Source organism: Ursus arctos, unplaced genomic scaffold (assembly GCF_023065955.2).
Source record: "Ursus arctos isolate Adak ecotype North America unplaced genomic scaffold, UrsArc2.0 scaffold_18, whole genome shotgun sequence".
Classification (NCBI taxonomy): Eukaryota; Metazoa; Chordata; class Mammalia; order Carnivora; family Ursidae; genus Ursus; species Ursus arctos.
Window position 1 is genome coordinate 11,051,923 of NW_026622852.1, and position 21,790 is coordinate 11,073,712.

Consider the following 21,790-nt stretch of genomic DNA (forward strand, 5'->3'; position numbering starts at 1 on the left):
TACAAATTTGTATGGCATTAAGGAATATAACTTAATATATGCAAATTATGCAGAAGCAGCAGGCTGGGCCCAGTCACAGAAGTGGGGGGAACCAATTGAGGAAATGTCATTTTTCTTGAGAACAAAGTATGGGACTTGCCTTGCAACATCTGTTGGGCTGTGTGAAATGTTAACAGATGTCTTAAGTGAAAAAAGGAAAAAGAATTAATAAAGGAAACCTCCTCTGAACAGATAATCCACCCAAATTTCCATATTCCTAAGGAAAAAAGTTGACAGCAACCTTTTTCCCTTGTGAAACCTGCCATCCCTACTTTATTGTGTAAAGTTTCATTTTCTGTGTGAAGTTAAGGGATAAAATTTTTTGACTCACTAAAAAGAATAGAGAAAAAGTAAAACTAACAATAATTTCAACTGAGGTTTTCCCTTTGCGAATAATTATATCATAATCTAAGCTGCCTCTTTTCCCTTGAGTCACATATGTAATTTGATGGGAGGACAGTGAAAAGTTCACACCCCCCCCAAAAACAGCCACACAAAAAGATGAAATATTACCCTACTGTGCCTGCATGTTGGGGGAAAGGAAGGAGGAGAAATTAAAGGTTAGTTCTTAAGGTAAAGTTCTAATATGAACACATCCCTACACATTAAGGTTTCCATCTTCACAATTAGGATTTACCGATCATTTATACCTGCATCCCTGCATTCTCCATGCAGTCCTACTTTCCGTCCATTACTAGCCAAGTGTTCTATAGCAGTATAACTCAACGATCATTAAGAAAACTTCTAGAATATACTAGTTGGATCCTGGTATTTAAATCTTTTTTTTTTTTTAATATTTATTTGTTTGAGAGAGAGAGAAAGCACAAGAGCACCTGGGGCAAAGCAGGAGGGAGAGGGACAAGCAGATTCCCTGCTGAGCTCGGATCCCAGGACCCCGAGATCACGACCTGCGCCAAAATCAAAAGCCAGACACCTAACTGACTGAGCCACCCAGGAGCTGGTATTTAAATCTTAAAAAAACTGGAAAACTTTTCTTCCTAACAGTTTTCATTCATGTTTCAGTTTATTAGGTGATCTAGCCAAACATGAATGAAGGAGCCTTGAATCCAGATGAAAAAGATGATGCGTACACACCAACCTATTGAATCTAACCTAGTGTCTGCTTATGTGGTCTATAAATCCTCCTCTCTGGAGATATCGATTCTATTGCCTAAGCTCTTAAAAACTCAGGACATAAGTTTGGGTTAACAGTTCATAGATTAACTAGTTCAACATGCAGTTAAGGATCTTTACCGGTCAGGTGAAGGAAGAAAAAAATGTGTTGTCATCTCTGATTGCCAGTCCCAATCTCCCTCTCCTCTCTGAGAGTCTGCTTTAGAACTGTACATGTTCCTTCGTGTTTACCACTACACCTTCTCCAGATGGCTCTGGCAGCCTGGGTTGGGCATTTCAATATATAGAAACCTCAGCCAGAATAGCCTGAAGATTTCAGGGGACAAGATCATGGTCCAAGTTGTAAGACAGACAGTCAGGCATGCTTTTAGTTTTTGGTGAGTTTGTTTTTGGCCAAAGCATTGTGGGTGCTAAGTGCTCTGGTGTTTACTCACAGGAATACCACATCAGAGCATATGACAAAAAATAATAGTAATGAGTGCTATACCCAAAAAAAAACACACCAAAAAATAAAAAACACAAAAAAACTGATCACTTACACTGAGGGAGAAAGCTTGTGCACTGAAAACATCATTATGTGACCTCAGACCCAAAAGAGGAAAAGATGCCTCCTAAAATAAAATTTGAATATGACACAAATTTAAATCACTTTAAACAGTGGCATAAACATCCCCCTTAAGCAAACAATATCTGAAACTTTCATCTTTTTTTTATTATTATTGCAAAAGGTTATCTGCTCTGGTTGACACTTGTCTCTGTACCAACTAGAACCACCGATGTGACAGAGCATTTGCTGACAGCCTAATCAGGGGCTCAGTTTCAGAAAAACACATCAAGGATATACTAAAATGCCACAATCCCTTGATATCCTAAGAAAAATTTTAAAATTAAAAGATCTGGGTAGGGTGTGGTAGATGAGGTAGTTTATAAAATATTAGGGAAATGATGAATACTTAGAATCAAGACATTTGCAGTGGCAAAAGCATCTGAGATCAGCAAGAATCTTAAATCTCCAAAAGATCAAACATTTTACCTACCCTGTTTTGGCTTTAAAAAAAAAAAAAAAAAAAAAACGAAGTGACTTTATATATCTTCTCTCGGGTCAAACATTAACAATGACTTCTTTTTACCATAACCTAAAGTCAATGTTTTATACGAAAATCTTCAAGAGGAAAAGAACCAGCGATGTATTTCCTTAAATGAGTATTAAAAAGCAAGCTGGGGAGTATCCAGTGGAGAATTACCTCTGTATGACCAAGAAAAGTTGCAAGGATTGTAAAGATAGTATTAATTTCTTTATTTACTTCCTTCTGAAGTCTGTGGACCAGGAAGCTTGCAGCCCCACTGAAAATGTCATAGTAATAGTTTAAACTACTGTCAGGAAGGAAGATTGAGACTCACAGACACCCAGGAAATCCAACACTGTTTTTAGAGTTATAGGAAAATCAGCTCTATTGAAGGTACCCCCGTCTATGAAATTCACAAACCCAGAAACAAACTGAAAAAGTGAAACCCCAGGGCACCCGGGTGGTTCAGTCAATTAAGTAGCCAACTTGATTTCAGCTCAGGTCATGATTTCAGAGTCCTGGGATGGGGCCCCACTTTGGCCTCCAGCTCATCGAGGATTCTGCTTAAGATTCTCTCCCTCTCTCTCTGCCCCTGCCCCTGCTTGTGCGCACACACACACACTCTCTCTAAAATAAATAAATAAATCTTGAAAAAGTGAAATACCAATACACCTGAAGTTCCAAAATCTTTGTAAAATCACACACTATTTTATATCCATACATATTTAAATAGAAATGTTGGAATTAATTTGAATGGACCTACAGACAGTTTCCAAATTAGAAAACCCAGAAGATGTCAGAAATTCAGTAGAGCAAGTTAAAAATAGGAAGAATGAACAGTGGCTTAAGTCTGACTAGTACTGACCTTCGGTGGGGGTAGTGGCTTCAAGAGGCACATGGAAAGCTTCTAAGGTACAAGTAATATTCTATATCCCCATCTACCTGGTGGTTCTGGGTATGGTCACTTGGTAAAAATCCACCAAGCTACATACACGTATGATTTGCATACTTTCCGGTATGCATGTTACCCTTCACTTCTAAAAGTTTATTATTGCTACTGTTAATGGCACTACTACTAAAAATAGTGATAACAATAGATTAAAAGCACGGGAAAGAAAGAAAAGGAAAAACAAGAAAAAAAACCAGCATGGAAGAGAAAAGGGAAGAAACAAAAGACCACAGATATTTATCACAGTCAAAAATTAATCAAGTAACTGCCACTATGTGTACTGCTTGCAACAGTTTCTTCAGAGGTAAAAAGTGTTAGCAATCAAGTAAATAACTGAGTTTCACAGAATGGGGATGAACATGAAAGGCAGTAAATGGGTGGGAGAAAGAATAATTAGGTGAGAGATACCTTCACTAGGCAGTACAAGAGTGTGAGTGTATCCAACTGGCTTAAATGGAAAAGAACACACACAACATAGGATCCTGCATCGTGCTTTCTAGTTGTTGCTCTTTGAGCTGGTCCTATGATCTGCAATTATGACTATTTGGGAGTAGGTAATTTGGGGTGGGCACAGAGTGTGCCTACTGAAAGACTGGGAAGGAAATTACAGATACCCTGCAAACAGTATTACTTGGAGGCACGGAGTATATCAAGACAGATTTATTATTATTATTATTATTATTGCAAATATAACATAGTCTTCTGACCCACCCAAACACAGTTTAAGTGTTCCAGTCTCCAAGGCTGACAGCAGCCAACCATTAAATAAACAAACCCTGGGGAGAATAGAAGTAACAAAGTGGGAACAATTGAATAATTTTCTAATTTATAAGGGATACACTTTTACCCTGACTAGCTAAGTTTCTCACTCCCTTTTCTTCCATTTATTACAAAGAAGGACATTTTAAACATTTTTAGCCACCACTAGGGAATACTGATCAAAGCCCTACTTGCCAACTACAAGAAGGTGTGGGGAACATTAAAGTTAAGGCATAGTCCTTGCTCACAAGAAGTCTACAATCAGTACAGAAGATAAGCCATGTATAAAAACAACCTTAATAAAACAGAATGTGATAAGAGAAGCAGCAGCAGAATCCTACACGACTTGGAAAAGGAGATTCCTTCCAGCTGGTGTTGTAAGAGAAAGTTTCTAAGCAGAGGCAGAAGTGAAGAACCGGTCATACTCCTAAAGAAGTGATCCAATTTGCCTAGAAGATAAGGTAGGACCTGTGTGGAGCAATGATGAATGAAAGGAACTGACTGGTCCGTAGGAACTGTTATTACTGGAAGGGCCTTACACTCCACTATAAAGGGTTGCTATTTATCCTGTGTCCACCAACAGTCAGAACTGCCAAAGCTTCGCGGCAGCAGCACGGTATGATCATCACTGTGCACACCAAGAAGATCTGTCTGGCAACAGCATGACAGACAGACCCAAGTGTGAAAAGACAGAAGGAAAGCCACCAATTAGGAAGCTGCTATCATAATCTGGGTAAAATGATTACAGGCAATAGGGCTGGGGGGATAAAAGCACATACAACGTGGAGATAAAACCCAGGGGACAAGAATGACTTAGAAAACGTGTGTAACAAAAGAGAAGAGTCAAAGATGACACAAAAGCTCGAATACTTTGAGGATGGGAAATGGTAGAAGTATCAACAGAAATGGGGATGAACTAGTTTGTGGGATGCTGAGTTTGAGCTCAGTGTGGGGAAATAGATCAAACCAGTGACAAGGCAATTAGAAAACTTGAGAAAACAGACTGACACTAGAGTTATCAGATCTGGGAGCCATCTACAGAGAAGTGACACAAGAGGTAGAAGAAGGCCGAGGTTAGCATTTGAGGAACACCTATGCTTACTGGGGAAGAAGACAGAAGAAGCGCTATTAACAAGGGCATTATAATGGTCCAGTGTTCTGAATGACAAGAAGTCAGAGTTTAAAGAGGTAGAGTTTTAAATGTTCTTAAAACTCAATGCTATATTTAGAGTATAATAAAACCAAACATAGTAGTAAGTAGTAGTAAATACAGTAAGAGCAAAACAAAATTCATAAAGATGATAAATACCAAAATCAGAGTAACGCTGAGCACGGGTATGGGTATTGGAGAGAAGGGATGGTAACCTGGGGCTTCACATGTATTTTTACATTCTAAGTTCTTATGTTTAGACAAATGGGTGTTCATTATACCGTTCCTCTTATATATCTGTGGCTGCAATATTCTATAATTTTATAATTATATTTTCTGTCCTAAGAGAGAGCTCTTAATGGACAAATTGGTATAAAAGTTAGAATTCAGATTGTAAAGGAGTTAAGAAGTAAGCAAATTTTAAAGACAAGGAGGCAGAAAGGCAAAACATTCTCTGGAGAGATTTTGCAAAACAAGCAAGCAAAGTAAGAAAAAGTTTTCTGAAAAGTTTGCAGGGCCTGGAAGAAGTTGTGTTAGTGCGTTGATGGTTTGTTACTTGTTACAGGGGAAAAAAGAGTATATCATAGGCAAAAGGGACAAAGCCAATGGAGAAAAGGATATTGAAGATCTAAGCCAGAGGGAAAATGATATAAAAGGGTCCTAGGAGAGAATGTGATCAAGACCACAAATAAAAAGGGTGCCCCTGAAGGGAGAAAGAAAAAAATTTTTTTCTCAGAAACCAAAGGGAAGAAATATAAAAAAAAAAATTCTGCAGTTAAAAAAATATATGTATTGAGATTGCTCGTGTCAGAAAGCCAGTTTACTACCCATCTTCCCAAATAAATTCTCCATTGGTTGAAAAGGAGTTTTATCTGTTTTTGGTAATCTGGGGCCTAACAGAGTGCTTAACACACAGTAAATGCTCAATAAATGCACAAGGGAAGTGATCACCTCAGAAAACAATGACAAATCAGGGACTGGTGGAGAGAAAGGGTTTGGTCCAACTGGAGAAGATAAAATGAAACTCTGAATCAATGAGAAACGAATAAAACAAATGGCAAATAGCAGAAGGGATTCAGCCTTGGTTCTCATAAACTCTTGAGAAATTATGAGCAAGTAGACTGGGTTCAAGAAGTGTAGCTCCGATTTCCCACTTTGGGAAGCAGGATACTTAGAATCAGGAAGGAGTTCTTAACTCAAAACTGAAAAATGCCTTGCTCCAAAACATACGCGCTTCTAGGCAACAGTTCATCGTAAATCAGTGCCCTTATAAGGCATTCCTATAGCACACAATTCTTAGAAAGTTAAACACTGAGAACTGATTTTTAGATGAAATTATTTAATATTTTACTTAGATGTCCCCTGGTTCTAAGTGTTTCCTACGCAGTGTTCTTAAAATGTCTGTGAACATATTCCTGACTAATGAAATTCACCAAAGCAAACAAAAATAAAAAATCTTTATGCCATGTCACATACATGATTTGCATGAAGGAGTGGGAAATGGGGAAGAATGTCGCTTCATTAACAAATGCAAGACGAAGTTGAGGACAGCAAAGCTCCACTCCTTACTACCTGGTTCATATCTCCAAGACTGCAATTGTGGTCCAAGTCACACCAGCCCGTTGCACAATTAGTGAGGGCTGCATTAGCAGGACCGGGCACTCCAAGTCCAGAATCCCTCTAGAGAGCAGGGAAATGATGAGTTCCATCACCTGGCCAACATCAGCAACCACCAAACGGTCACCTCAGGGACTTGGACAAAGACATTTATCTGCTGTGCTGGCAACCACTACAGCCTACCTTCCTAACAGAGTCCTTTCTGTGAGGACCACTGTCTAAGTGACCTGTCATAGAGCTTTATAAAGCAGCATTAATACTGTGGGCCAAAATGAGATTGATCTTTGAGCTCCGTGGTCTCCTGTTGTCAACGGTGCATTATAAAACCAATACTAAATACTTTATAAACAGGTCTCCCTACAGTGTATTAGAAAAACAGTGCATATTTCATGCCCCACAGTTAGGTAGCCACATATCCATCAGACTAATAAATTATTTATTAGGTGCTCAGAAGTGCAATAAGAGTCAATAAACTAACTTCTGAATACTTATAAACTACTATTTCACTAGAAATTGTACCTGAATGAGAAAACTAGCACACTAACTGAATGGGGGAATGGAAATAAACCAGCTCTCTCAAGTGTACCATTAAAAGGAAGCACAGGCCTTATGGGTGAGAAGAGACGAAATTGTGTGTCCTGAAAAGAATCTGGGTTATTGAATTTACAGAGAGAGCACCACCCAACCCCATGCTCATTTCCTTTCTCTTCTATATAGTTTTCTCTAGTCCTACCAACCTTAGAGAGGGCTCAGGAAAATAAAAATTGGTGGAAACATTTCAAACATACCCTGAATCAGGCCAGATGACATCTACCGGTAATGGTTTGCACCTGACATCTCCAAAGAAGCTATACAATGTCTTACGTGCACAAGCTTTCTGCTACATGTATGGCATGGAATTGAACATTTATGAATCTAACATTTCGTGTAGCATTTTTTTTCTGTTTTCAGTTAAAGCTCCCAAGACCACAGACGCCCTATGATACAGTCCTGATGCCCACTCCAACATCATCAGGCACCTCTTTCCTAGTTCCACCCCTCTGGAAAAGGACCTTCTTTTCAAGAATGTATTTCAGCTCTTCATGAAGGAATTCTTCAGCTGGGAGTTATTTCCCAAACTATCAGAGGCGTGGACCTTTGTGTAGTATTGTGGGTGCCATGGTTTCACATGTTGGCCACATTAATACTGGAGATCAAGCATCTGTAACCCACAGCTGAGTGTGCTCCAGCCCCAAAGCACCCGCAAGGCTGGTGCCAATGCAAACCACTCTTCCCATCCCACATCTGAACCACACTGGTTTTCTCTAGGAGCCAGGGGCTGAGATACAGTTCTGAAAATGAAGGTTTTGGGTTCTTTCCACTCACATGATGGGTATAGAGTGTTGAGAAGAATACTGCCAGAGGGACTGGCTCTTTTTTTCTCTCTCATTCCACACCAAGTGAAAAAACCATAAAGAGGTTTATAGTGTCTAATGGTGTTCCAAAATCTCCCAGGGGGAAAACCTAAATGGATAAATACATAGATTCTTGCACATTGTTTTCATTTTTCCTCCTAGAGTCTTATGGTTTTACCCCTATAGGCTGAAGTGTTTAAGGTTGAAAAACATTTTATGTGGGTAGGAAAAAAGAAGTAGAAATAAAGGAGAAACATGGCAGAGACGTGATTTCACATCACTTTCTCAAAGAGATCTCCCCAAATCCTAGAAATAATGAAAGAGTTGATGGAAAAGTGTAAGACAAGACTAGTTTCTTGTATTACTTTCTCTACTACAACCACTACAGCTAAGATGATTATTCATATTAATGAGTTTGGTATGTAGACAAAACTATAAAAGATGCAGTCTCTGACCTCAAGTACTTATCTCTGTCTTTTGGGATTTACTCCTCCTGCTAGATTTACTTTTATTCTTCATACCCTTGCCCAGAGGAAGTGATCATCACTCAGGACTTGGAGCATTTCCATGGGTGGGGTTTAACTATGGCAATGAGAAGTGAGGGAACTTTTGCCCTTGGACAGAGACAATGTTGGCCCCACAGCTCAGGATGTCTAGTTTGTAACAAAGAGAAATATAAACTCCCTGTTAAATTTTACACTGGTCTCACTAAGCTTTATCAGAAAAATCTTATAAAGTGTGAAAGCATATAGTATTCCTGTGCTTTACTGCATCAAGCACACATACACACCAACTGTATCAATGCACACAAATGAGCTAACATTAGACGACGGTCTCTACTCACCCTTTATGTTCAGTTATTTACGTTCTGTGTATGTGCTTATAGCATATGTACGAGCAAGATCCATGGAGTTCTACAGTCCGATTACTTGGGTTTGAATACCTGTGGAACCTTTTATTAAATATGTGACCTTGACAAGTTACTTAATCTCTCAAAGTGCCAAAATTCCTCATCTATATAAAAAAAAAAGTCCACCCAATTGTGAAGATTAAATATTTCGATTAGTGCAAAAGGTTTAGCTGAGTGCCTAGAACAGAAGCATTCAATAAATATTAGTTGCTACATATACATGTGTGTGTAAAGACAGATTTCAAACTATAAGCCCACAGGCCAAGTTTGTTTTCCTTGGCTTCCTCCCTGAGCGTGTATGAGTATGCATGTACGTGTGCTTAATTATTGGCCAACACGCTAAAAAAAAAATCAAGAAGTTTTAAATTAAAGTATGGCTTTCCAACTCCTGGGGATGGAATGGGAAGAAGCAAAAGGTGCAGCTTCAGGGAACTAAAGATATGGCAACAGAAATCTGTGTTCCCTCCTGACAACATTCTGCTACAGTAGATAGAGCAGAAGCTATTCTTTTCAGCAGTACCCACAGATGACCACAGTCTCCACCGCTCCTCTTTGTCTCACATCCCAACCATTTCCCTCAATCCATGACCTGCTGGCTACTATGGCCATTTGAGTTTGTGACTTAGGCTCTCAGTCACGCCTCGTCAACGTGACACACATATATGGAGAATTCATGCACACAGAAATGAAAGTCATATTTAAAAAACAAAAAAAGTCAAGTACCAAAACTATTTTCTCTCTTTTTTTTTTTTTTTTAAGATTTTATTTATTTATTTGAGAGAGAGAAAGAGAGAGAAAGCACGAGCGGGGGAAGGGGCAGTGGCGAGCTCCCTGCTCAGTTGAGAACTGGATACGGGGCTCAATCCCAAGACCCTGGGATCATGACCTGAGCTGAAGGCAGATGCTTAGCCGACTGAGACACCCAGGCGTTCCCCAAAACTATTTTCTATTAGATCTACCTCTGATAAAAGTAACATTGAAATTCATTATCTTCCCTTTTGCATTTCCCTAAGCCCTATATATTTTTGTATTTATATATATAAACAGCAAGTAAACCCATTACCTGTCACTTGTATCAGAGCCTCTGCTAGTGACAGACACAGGCTGTGTGACAGCTATTAAGTATTAGTGGTTCTCAAATATTTTTAACCAGTGGAGACCTCTCTAAAAAAGAAGTTCAGGGGCGCCTGGGTGGCACAGCGGTTAAGCGTCTGCCTTCGGCTCAGGGCGTGATCCCAGCGTTCTGGGTTCGAGCCCCACATCAGGCTCCTCTGCTATGAGCCTGCTTCTTCCTCTCCCACTCCCCTGCTTGTGTTCCCTCTCTCACTGGCTGTCTCTGTCTCTGTTAAATAAATAAATAAAATCTTTAAAAAAAAAATAAAAATAAATAAAAAATAAAAATAAAAAAGAAGTTCATACTAAACATAGAGGGCAGAGGAAACACAGAGCTTGAGCCCCTTGGCTTCTAGAGTCTGAAATACCTTCGCAGAACTGAAAGGCAATACTGCGAAATGTTTAGAAAATTGATCCGCTCCTACTGCTTTACTATACAAACAAGGAAAGAGATGCAAAAAAAATCAAAAAATGAGATGGTGGTAAAGCCTGGACCATTTTTTGAGGCTTGTGTCTCTAACTGCTTTTACATCAGTTCAAAGCAGTGGTGCAGGGAATCTAGCAGAGTGCGAAGCTGGTCTACTTTCAGGAATTGTACAAGTCAGTTGACTTCACCCTGGCAACTTGCAATCAGCCATGGTGGGAATACTTACACCACAGCAATCAGCAAACCCTACAAATCAAAGCTCCTCTGCCCCATAAACCAGTTTTTAAACATTTACAAGCATACCACTAGTTGAGATTCTGATATCTGCATGTTGGGCATCTTCCTATGGTACATGTGATCATGTGTGTGTGTGTCTTTGTACTTCTTTCGAGAGATTTGAGGATTCTGGTGAGGGGTATGAAGAAAACCAAACCAGACACGTAAGAGAGAAAATAAATCAGTGCATACATTCGAAATGCTTAGTATGTGCAAGGCATTGTGATAAATGTTACAAAAGATACAATTACAGTAAGATCTCAGCATCCAGAGCTCTTAGGAAATTAATTGTTTTAGAAGGACAAAGAGGCTGGGGGATGTTACTTTACATTTATGGAGCACCTGTTATGTGCCAGGAAAAGCATAAAATATTTTTTCATTTGTTCTTCACAGGTCCTATGAGATAGGTATTATTATTTTCATTTTACCAATAAGGAAGTTGAAGCTAAGAGAGTTAAGTCACTTGGCTAAGGTCTTATATTAAGTGTCAAAGTGGAGACTCAAAACCAAGTTGGTCTGATTTCAAAACATGTGTTCATCCCAATATCCTACAATACCTCTCACAAGGTTTCTGCCATTTTAGGTAAGAATTTTCTTTAAAAGTGTTGTATATCCACCCCTTTTTTAAACAGGATAGTTCTGGCTAATTAAAATTTTTCATTTTGTTGTTCTTGTTGTTTTTAAGGATTTTAGTTTTAAGTAATCTCTACACTGAACATGGGGCTCAAACTTACAACCCCAAGATCAAGAGTCACATGCTCTACCAACTGAGCCAACCAGCCGCCCCATAAGATTTTTCATTTTGAACATCAAATTAAAATGTATTATACCTTCAGGGCTTCTAAGGACTTGTGGGGGCTCTGTTTGCTACTGGAAGGGGGGGGAAAAAGGATCTCTGGGAATGCTCTATCTTCTAATTTAAAAATTTACCATTTTGGGATGCCTGGGTGGCTTAATTGGTAAGCGTCTACCTTCTGCTCGGGTCATGGTCCCAGGGTCCTGGGATCCATTCCCATATAGGGCTCCTTGCTCAGCAGGGAGCCTACTTCTCTCTCTGCCTGCTCTGTGTGCTGCTCCCCCTGCTTGTGCTCTCTCTGACAAATAAATAAAATCCTCTAAAAAATTGCCACTTTATCCTTTTGTAGTTATAATTACTTCTTGTATCTCAATATCTGCCTTCTTCCTGCTTCAAGAATTTGCTGTTATTTTATTATGAACCTTTCCAAAGGAATATTAAGCAACTATTAACAAGAATGAAATAAAGCTATGAGTATTGATAAGGAACATCTCCAAATATCATAAGAGGCAAGATACAGAACAGTAAATACAGTATACTACCATTCATGTCAAAAAAAGAAAAGAGAAAACTTGGGGAGGGGGTAATAAATACTTCTATATTTAGACTAAGCTATTTCTGGAAATACTTTTAAAAATCAAATCACTTCTAAGAAGGAATGGGAAATCTGTTCTCTTTGTACACACTTCTGTACTCTTTTCTTACTTCCTACAATATTTATGTATTAGCAATTAAGGCAACAAAATATTAGAGGTTTAGAGTTCTCGGGTTGTAAGAAAAATGTGGGGGGGATGACTTTCTTAGAAGTTTGATATCTAAGCTTGGATGCTTTGTTTTATCTCTTCAGAATTCTCAAAAGCACTGCTTTTCCTGGTTCTCAACTGTGCTAATATTTGTAAAGGGTTAATATGTAAGACAAGAGTCTCTAATTTTACCTTACAGTGAAGTAGGAGATGACACATAAACTAGTGAGTTTTTGTAAAACATACAAATAACTACTCTCTCTTACTAAAGGAGAAGTGCCACAAATCAGTATTTGTATTATCAGCTAAAATGTTGCCAAGAGCATAATTTGGTCAAAGAAGGATATAAGTTGAGTTTCTTGGGCTAAGGAGAATATCATATGACAAAGAGAACATTCCAAATGGGTAGAGGGGCCTGAATAAATGTGTACGAAAGTACTGTTCCTTACGTAGATGAAGAACGTAACAAGAGATGAGGTTAGAAAGAGGATACACAGGCACACTTGAGGCCTTGAAATTTAGGTTTTATGTTGCTGAACAGAAAAGTTAAATAATGGAAATTTTCTTTCGTCTAGGAACAGTGTGGAGATGTATTAGAAAAGAGAAAGTTCTGAGGCAGAAGTATTCAATTAAGGGATCTGTGTTGTATTCAAGAATGTAAGTTCCAAGGGCAAGGAAGTCTATAGGTTTCGTATCTGTTTGTACCACAAGATTCTAACACCTGACCCTAGAGATGGTCAGCACATCACAGAACATGAGCACCTACACTAGAGCACAGTGAGAAACAAAAACACAAGTTAGAGTTATTTTGTTTTTTAAAAACTCTTGAAGAACTGATGCTTAATAAATTTCAGCTTTCAGGGAAAAGAAGGAATCAAAGATAATTTGAAGATTTCCAGTAGGAAAAATGGTGGAGGGACCTCCTAAGACTAACAATTATATGCATCAAACATAATTTGATATTTTACACGTACATGTACTGTAGGGTTAAAATATTTCTACAAAAAAAAATATGCTCTGGGGGCACCTGGGTGGCTCAGTTGGTTAAACATCTGCCTTCGGCTCAGGTCATGATCCTGAGGTCCTGGGATCCAGCCCCACGTCAGGCTCCCTACTCAGCGGGGAGTCTGCTTCTCCCTCTCCCTCCGCTCTTCTCCCCTCAGGCTCGCTAGTTCTCTCTCAAAGAGATAAATAAAATCTTTTAAAAAATATTCACTGAAGTTAATGAATGTCTAAACACTGAAATTATGTTCTATCCTTGATTCTCTACCCTGTATTCCTGACTGGCATCTCATCCAACAGCATATGACTTCACCACTCACCTAGAGCCTGACCATATTTCCCTTACAGCACCCACTACGTTTGCCTTGCACTAGCAAAATGTCATACATAGGCTATACGTTTGACAAGGCAATCATCTATCCAAGACAGATGGGCATAGGTATCCCTCCAGAATGCCTGGCTACCTAATCAGTAAACACAAGTTATCTCTCCAACAAGCTTTAGAATCTGCCAGATTTCTGCAACTGAATATCCTTCTTACTTAGAACTCAGTATTTCTGATTTGGACCATAATAGTCTCTCCAAAACTGCTGCCTACCACATTTCACATTTTTTGTTAATGAACAATGAAGCCTCCCAACCATTAAGACTTAAAAGCAAATTCATGTCTGTTCCGCCTCTATATTCTTACCATGTTTGGCACACGGCCTTGTATTCAGGGGTGTTTAAGAAGATTGGTTGAATCTATAAGCACATGATTAATAAAGCAAGGATCACAGCAACTTTCAGCAGTTTGTATACTAGGAGGAGAAATTCAGCTCCTGATTCCACTGACTTTTAACTCAGCAGCTATGACAAGCATTGCTAATTGAGGACAAAACTTTTTTTATCCTCCTCACCCACATCAGCCTCTGAAAGCACTCACCACCAGTCAGTTAAAATTCACCCCCAAGATGAAACATATTTGTCGTCACTGAACTATGCCTTTTTAAGTTCCAACCTGGTATCGTTTTTAAAGTTTTTTCAGGTAACCCCAAAGGAAAAAGTTGAAAACACTGATAAGGTCAAAATGAAATCCAGAACTATGAAAAATAAAATAAATATAAAATATAAAATATTTTATATAATATTAATATAACATATTATAAAATATTAATATAATATATAATATATCTATTATAAAATATTAATATATTATAAAATATTAATATAATATATAATATATATTATATATATTATAAAATATTAATATAATATATTATAAAATATTCCTTCCTTTTGCATTCACACTTGGTCAAGATACCTGTACACCATGAGCGCTGGAGTGCTGTGTGAAGAAATTAAAGAGCTCAATCTTCCTCTGTGGTCTCTTCAGCATACAAGTGGTAAACGCCTTCACGGAAAATGTGGCACCATATCTAAGAGATCAGCAATGAAATCTCTCAAGAAAAGTCCATCTCTGTTCTCTTTCCAGACATCCCCCTATCTCTCAGTTTCCCCTTTACTGCAGATTTAGTTTTCTCAAAATAAAAATAAATAAATATCAAATACTACGGAGACATTTGTCCAAACAGCACACAAGTAATCACATAAAAATCGTAACAACTTTTCTAGAAATAGTAACTCAATCAAGCACCATACTATGTATATATATTTTTAATGAATTTCTTTTTAAATTATGTTTAGTCTGATAAAATCACTCAAAGATCCAATTGTAAGGTACTGTGGCTTAAATTTCTAACTGAAGACAAAATTAACTGCTGTGTGACATTTCTAAGAATTTTTAAAAATCAGATCATTTAAGAAATAAAAGAACAGATGATAAATTGTTTACCTTGTCACACTTTGCGGCAAAAAACAAAGACAAAAACAAAACAAAACAAAAAACCCCTCACTGGGAAGGAATTACGTTTCAGAATGTAAGATGTTTTGTCTCTTTTTGTTTTGTTCCATTCTGTATAACTAGTGCCTGAACATGAGGAACAAAATACAAGCTGCTAGGAAAAATAGGAACGTACAGTATTTTCAAAAGCGCGTACTTCCATCTTAGATAGATAGTACCAAGTCTACTGCTTTGAATACAATTAAGTGTTACCTGAACTGCAGCTTCCAGGCACATTAAAGATAGTGTCTTCACAATATTAAAACAACTGATCGATGAAGTCAATGTGTTTGGGGGGGCAGTAGTAAGTCAAATGAGATGTTTCATGCTGCTGTAGACAAAATAACCAGCTGACTGAAGCTGTGAATTAGCAGTTTCGGCTTAGAACTAAAATTCTCATGCAGTCTTTGAGTACAAGTCATTTTTACAAATTATTTGGCAATCATGCATTTCAAAGACAGCCTCTCAAACAGCCAGATTTTTTAAAAAAACTTACAAGTTATAAAGTAATCTGAACACTTTCTTTTCTGGATTCTATCGTTCTCTAAACCAATACACACCGTCGAGTAAACAAACAAGATTGCAACAATCTTTTTTAAAAAGGAAAAAAGAAAGTCTCATAACTGGCCCTATCTGTACCATAACAAAGACATTGTGGGAGGAGGGTGAGTTGGCGACCTTGCCAAAGCTAAATGTATTCCACATGGTTAGTGCCGGTGCGCTTTGAAAAAGGGGGAGAAAATCTGACACTTAACGCTTCAACATGAACATAACCTACTAGATCCACTCTCTATTATGATTCCGGATACACATCTTAATAGTGATTAAAATGTATGGAACTGCACAGAGCGTGATGTCAGGAAGTTTCCTTGTCCCTTAATATCATGTGAACACCCCAGGTCAAATATAACATGACACTAATGGTCTGGAAGCAAAGTAGATGACCTGAAACTAGGTATTTTATTTTAACAGATCTCATAGACTCCTCTTTCAATGGTCGTGGGACAGACACAGCAGAGTTTGAACATTAACAAAGGCTGTTAAGGTAAAGCTTAATCCCAAATGTGTTAGCACAAAACTACGTACTTCAAAAGATTTTAGAGTATGTTTTATTAAATCCTGAAATGCATGTCCTGGTAAATTTCTGTACAAATCTGATTTACAAATTCCACTGAAAATGTGCCACAGCTGGCAGAATAAATTACGACAATAAATCATTATTAAATAACTGTAAATCTTTGTAATGACATAATGCCTAACTAAAAAAGTATGCAGAAGTGAACATTCGGTAGAAGAAAAGCACTCTTCACACAAGAAAACAAATTACAAAACTTACCATGCCAACACCACAATATGATTCAGTGACTAAACAGGGAAATAAAATTCACATAAATAGCACTTAAATCTGCAGTGGAGCTGTGTTCACCACTGCATCAAAACGAATTGTATGACAAGGGGTAATGGGCTCAAGTTTCTGACATTAGCGTTCACACTGCCAAAGGGTAAGGCTTCCACGTACATCTGCATCCAATATTTTGCTAGACAATAAAAACATATCCCAGGTATCCATCAGCAAGCCCGGTTTGCCCCTTCTGTAAAGCTGTATAAATATTCCATAAAAAATAATCTGTTTTCCCACTACCACATGCTCCCCCATACAGAATACCACCCTACTTCAAAATAAACTTTTTTGAAAAATATATATAGTTATATTCTTCTTGATGTGGAACAGATGGATAGTTACAATAATCCATTACTTCAGATGTCACTTGAAGTGAATCACACCAAACGTCCCTGCCTTATTTAGATCTCCCGAGTCTCCATTTGTCAAAGTGCAGACACTTGGTACTTGTGTCGCAACCAACAAGGCACAGGGCTCCCGCCAAGGCAAGCTCCAGCAAAGCGAAGGCCCCAAAGTGCTGGCTTACAGTGTGTGATTGCTTCTTTAGCCTCTCGGGAAGGGTGAATTATTAACCGACAGTTTCACAGCAGAAAAACTGTCTAAGATAAACCCATTAAAACAGTTAGTCTACCGAATATTTCACACTGCCAGTTGGTAAAATCTTTGTCCAAGTCACTACTGCCCACTCTTGTTTGTGTTTATATTTCAGTTCACAGTCACTACTCTTCATAAAATGAGGACATGTCCATGAATGCCACCTCTACCTGTTTTTCGGTTTGCCAAGACCCAGGTGGCAAAAGTGTCTCTCAGGAAGGAACCTCTGCCTTTTCCAACAAGCGCAGAATTTACTAATACGTGATTCAGGAAAGTTGCTCTCAACTCAACATTTACAAACTGAGCTATCCAATAAAATAAAGGGCAAAAATGGTTTCTATTTTAGTCTAGATCAAAATGCTTTTGCAAATATGAATAGGAGAATATTTTCCCCTGATATTTCATTTTCTAATTCGCCTTCAGTTACAGGTACAAAAAAAATATCTCTTTTTCCGTGTGCAACAACTGCTTCACAAAGGTTGTTATTAAATGCATCTACCCAAGAAGCACTTGGGCCCCACAGTTACGTACAGTTGGCCCTTGAACAATGTGGGGGTTAGGGGTGCCAACCCTCCTCCAAGCAGTAGAAAATCTGTGTATACATTCTGACTCCCCCCAAACCGCATTCCTTTTAAAAGCCTACTGTTGCCCAGAAGCCTTACCAATAATATAAACAATCAACACACATTTTGTATGTTGTATGTATTATATACATACATATATGCAACAATCCTTACAATAAAGAAAATGTGACTATGTTGAGAAAAAAATATTAAGAAAATCATAACAGAAAAATTACGTTTACACTACTGCATTTATCAAAACAAATGTGCATATAAGTGGATCTGCACAGTTCAAACCATGTTGTTCAAGGTCAGCTAGCTGTATTTCTTCCCAACAAGACACCTCTCCCTTCATCTCTACTTCCATCTGCACAAAGCCATTCTCTGCATCTTGCCGACCCTCATGGGAGAGCACAGATCTGTGCTGTGGCCTCAAAACCTGGCACATTCCACCCCAATAAAGGACCCAGTAAAAGGATACCTAACTCTGTGAAGGGAAATAAAACATCCAAAAGTTACATGTGGAAACAACTGAAAACATTTCCAAATAAGCAAGAGAGGCCAAGACAGCACGCAAAGGCACACTGACCCAAAAGGAGAGGGTGGAGAACATGTATGGGCACAGGGAAAGGAGTCAAGAGGAGATCTGAGAGACTGAAGAGAATGTACAATGTACAAAAAGCAGAAGTCTAGCTTACAAAAGTGTGTGAGCTGAATTTTCAGCTACGTTACCTAGGAAAAGTAATCAAAAAATGAAAATACTGACCACTGCTATGATTATGTCTTCAGTACCCATCATTTAGGGTTGTCTACTTAGGTTAACCCCATGATTATACAAGCAAAGACATGATTTCCTCTTTTCTTCCTCACCCTACCTCCCATTTGTCAGGGCAATCCAGTCTACTCCCAGGCTTCAGTTACCAATGGATCTTTGATGTCCCCCAAATCCCTATCCTCAGCCTAGATTGCCCATTCACTGCAAATGTATTCAACTGTCTACCTATCATCTCCAGGGGAATGTCTAATAGGAACCTCCACAAGTGTTGATCCCGGACTCCTCAAATCTGCTCCTCCTCCAGAGTTGAGCACCTCATTAAATGGTACCATTGGCCACCAAGTACTTGGAAAATAATTTGTTTCCATTTATAAAGGCTCCAAAGAATATTTTATCTTTTCCCATTTTCTTAAGAGCACGTCCTTTGAAATACAGTGAAACTTAGTCCTTACATTAACCTTTGGGACAGAGATAAGTCTCTAGGGATCAAGTCCACTCACCAATTTTCTGTGTAGAGATATCTCCAAGCTCACATGCCAGATCACCTCAATATGTAAAAACAAACCTCTAGAATTAGCTCAAGTGTCTCTCATGAGATGTACAGAACACTCTCACAGGGAGCAGCCTTTTTTCTCTAAAGAAGATGAGACACGAAAGCACTTTGTTCTGCTCTGATGTATAAACTGTGAGATTTTGTCCCAACTTTGTAGTCATTTCCGTGTTGCCACACATGCATGTAAATCTATGAATGCCTCCTCAATAATAAATTGTATTCTTTCCCTCTCTTCTAGGTGGCTAAGAAGGTGTCCTTTTTATTGGCAGGATTACTTTATTTCTGCAACAGTCTCTCCCTGTCCCTCTGAAAACCCACATGCAATTTCCACATACCTTCTAGTTTATCTCCTAAATAATCTCTGGATCCGTCTGCTCTCCAACCCTGTGGCTACCACCCTAAAGCAGACTCCATCTTTTGATAGTTAAAATAGCCTCTGACCTCAGCTTTTCTTGCATTTACTTTTTCTCTCATCCAAACCATTCTCCTCCAAATTACAGCTGACTTTTCCAAACTCCTTTCAGAGGATTATCCTTTGACCTTCACAGTGACCCCAGATTTTCAGTGTGCTCCAGCCATTCTCTGGTCACTTTTAAGCCCTTTCCCGAACCTTCAGAGATGGTTTCTTTACCTCGACTAGAGTAGGTAATTATCCATTCCTATAGCACCCTGTACTTCCTCTCAGTATTTGTAATTATTTAGTTTCTAATTTCCCTATCGTTCAATAAGCACTATGATGGCAGAGCTCTTTGCACCTACGTCCCCAGTGCGAACAGATTCAATAAATACTTCTGATTGAATGTCCCAACTTATTAGCCAGTAAAAGTAAGAAGCAGTTTAAAAGCAATTAAAAAATGTCATTTTACCTGCTTTATTATATGTATTTATGTTGATCTCAAATCTCTTCCTAAATGGTATTATATCTTAAAGTTTGTTGTTTGTAACTAATTTAATAAAAAACCATTATCTGAAAAATTAAGACTCCTCATAACCACTGTTTTCTGGCTACTCCCAGTTCCCCGCTTATCAAGAGAGAAATGAACCCCATTACACCCTAGGGTTTGAGTCCAATAAGCCCTTGAGCAATTCCTTGACAACCGCCAAACATGACAAAAATGTGAGATACATTTTGTCAAAAGGTTGGAGACACTTCTTCAGACCTAACACAAGCATTTATGTTCCTAGCTTTCTTCAAGCCCCTTTCTCAAAACTCCAATGTGAACAACAACTAATGCAAATTTTGCCCTTGTAACTTTACTCATTGTTCTCAACATTTATTGAATGTCTACTATATGTTCCTTGTACAACGATAGTACTACAGAAAAAAAAAAATCACAGTTGCAAAGCCAAACAATTCATTGTTACTTAAGAGCAAAATGAATTGTACCAACCCATATAGAAGGAAGTTGTATAAATTACCAAGTATTATCCATGTTACCAAACAGCTTTTGTTCCTTCATAGTTTTCAGATTTCAGTAATAATTTTATTCAACAAGTTACAAACACAAAGCAAGGAGTGACAGCTTTCTACGGTGGCCATAATGAATTACCACTACTTTAGTGACTTAAAAAATAAAAATTTATTATCTTACAGTTAATAGAATATCTTATAGAATAATTGGTCAGAAGTCCAACAGATTAGTCAGGGGACTAAAAGAAAGGTGCCTGTAGGCTTGCACTCCTTTCAGGGGCTCCGGGAGCTTCTACAAGCCTCCTTTGGCTCAGGGAGGCCCCCTTGCTCCATCTTTGAAGCCAGCAATGTATCTCTGACCATTCACGCATCCTCACCTCTCTGTCTCTGACCACAGCTGGGAAAGATTCTTTTAATGATTCATGTGATGACTGGGTGCACAAAGGTAATCCAGGATGCCCTCCCTATCTCAAGGTCTTTAACCTTAATCACATCCGCAAAGTCCCTTTTATCATGTAAGATAACACTCACAGGTTCTTAAGAGTTGGACACGGTTTGGGGGGGGGGGCATTATTCTGCCATTATTTTGCACAAAAGTCATCTGAAATTTTCAAGTTAGTATTCCCACCTGAGAAGTAATAGCATTTCTAATTGCCTAGTATGTGACATCTGCTAATTTAATATGCAGTTAAGGCACAACGTATCAATGAATCTTATCACAATCAGAATCTTTGATGGATCTATTAGTTTTACTTACACTTACAGATGTAACAATTAAATAAACCTTTTAAAAGAATTACTATTTCTCTTTGATTTGAATGGGAATAAGGCAAGTATTCCAGGGTCAGAGTGTATGTTTTTGGTATAAACATAAATTCCTGGGGGAATCTGTTCTGATTATACCACTGATAAATTCCAGGAAACTAAATCAGCTAAAATGGGTTATAAGACTTAACTTCAGAATAATAGTTTTCAGTTCACACCAAAAAGCAATGTAGAGAAATGGAATATAGTTACCACAGCTGGCTATAATCTCACACTCTAATAATATGGAAGATGTAATTTTCACTCGAAAATCTTAGTTGGAATTGAGACTTATTTAGTTAACTGCCTTTAATATTATTTTGTACTTTTTCTTATGAAAAGGCTTTTTTCAGAGAGAAGTCAAGGACCACACCTGAAGCTTGTTTTAGTCAGGGGCAGTATGTTTTCTGTATAGATGTCAGAAATGACT

The 21,790-nt window shown here is 38.2% G+C and overlaps 1 protein-coding gene and 1 long non-coding RNA gene across 34 annotated transcripts in view; one reads left to right on the forward strand and one right to left on the reverse strand.

The window, feature by feature from the left end:
* Window positions 1–21,790, reverse strand: part of BNC2 (basonuclin zinc finger protein 2) — a 415,729-nt gene that overhangs the window by 290,691 nt on the left and 103,248 nt on the right. For 2 of the 32 annotated variants that reach the window (XM_057313450.1, XM_048223375.2), the window contains exon 2: window positions 14,680–14,794. The exons of 27 other annotated variants lie outside the window; for them this stretch is intronic. In XM_057313450.1, coding sequence (XP_057169433.1) covers window positions 14,680–14,754 — 75 coding nt within the window. In that variant the 5' untranslated portion in view covers window positions 14,755–14,794. Of the gene's footprint in view, window positions 1–14,679; window positions 15,004–21,790 lie in introns of those variants that run through there. 3 more of the 32 variants (XM_057313459.1, XM_057313455.1, XM_048223377.2) reach the window with 2 other exon arrangements.
* Window positions 1–21,790, forward strand: part of LOC123001435 (uncharacterized) — a 42,021-nt gene that overhangs the window by 6,397 nt on the left and 13,834 nt on the right. Inside the window, exon 2 of one of the 2 annotated variants that reach the window (XR_008959873.1) lies at window positions 1–9,106. This exon is cut by the window's left edge and continues 5,567 nt beyond it. The exons of the other annotated variant lie outside the window; for it this stretch is intronic. This is a non-coding gene — a long non-coding RNA (uncharacterized LOC123001435). Of the gene's footprint in view, window positions 9,107–21,790 lie in introns of those variants that run through there. 2 annotated transcript variants of the gene reach the window in all.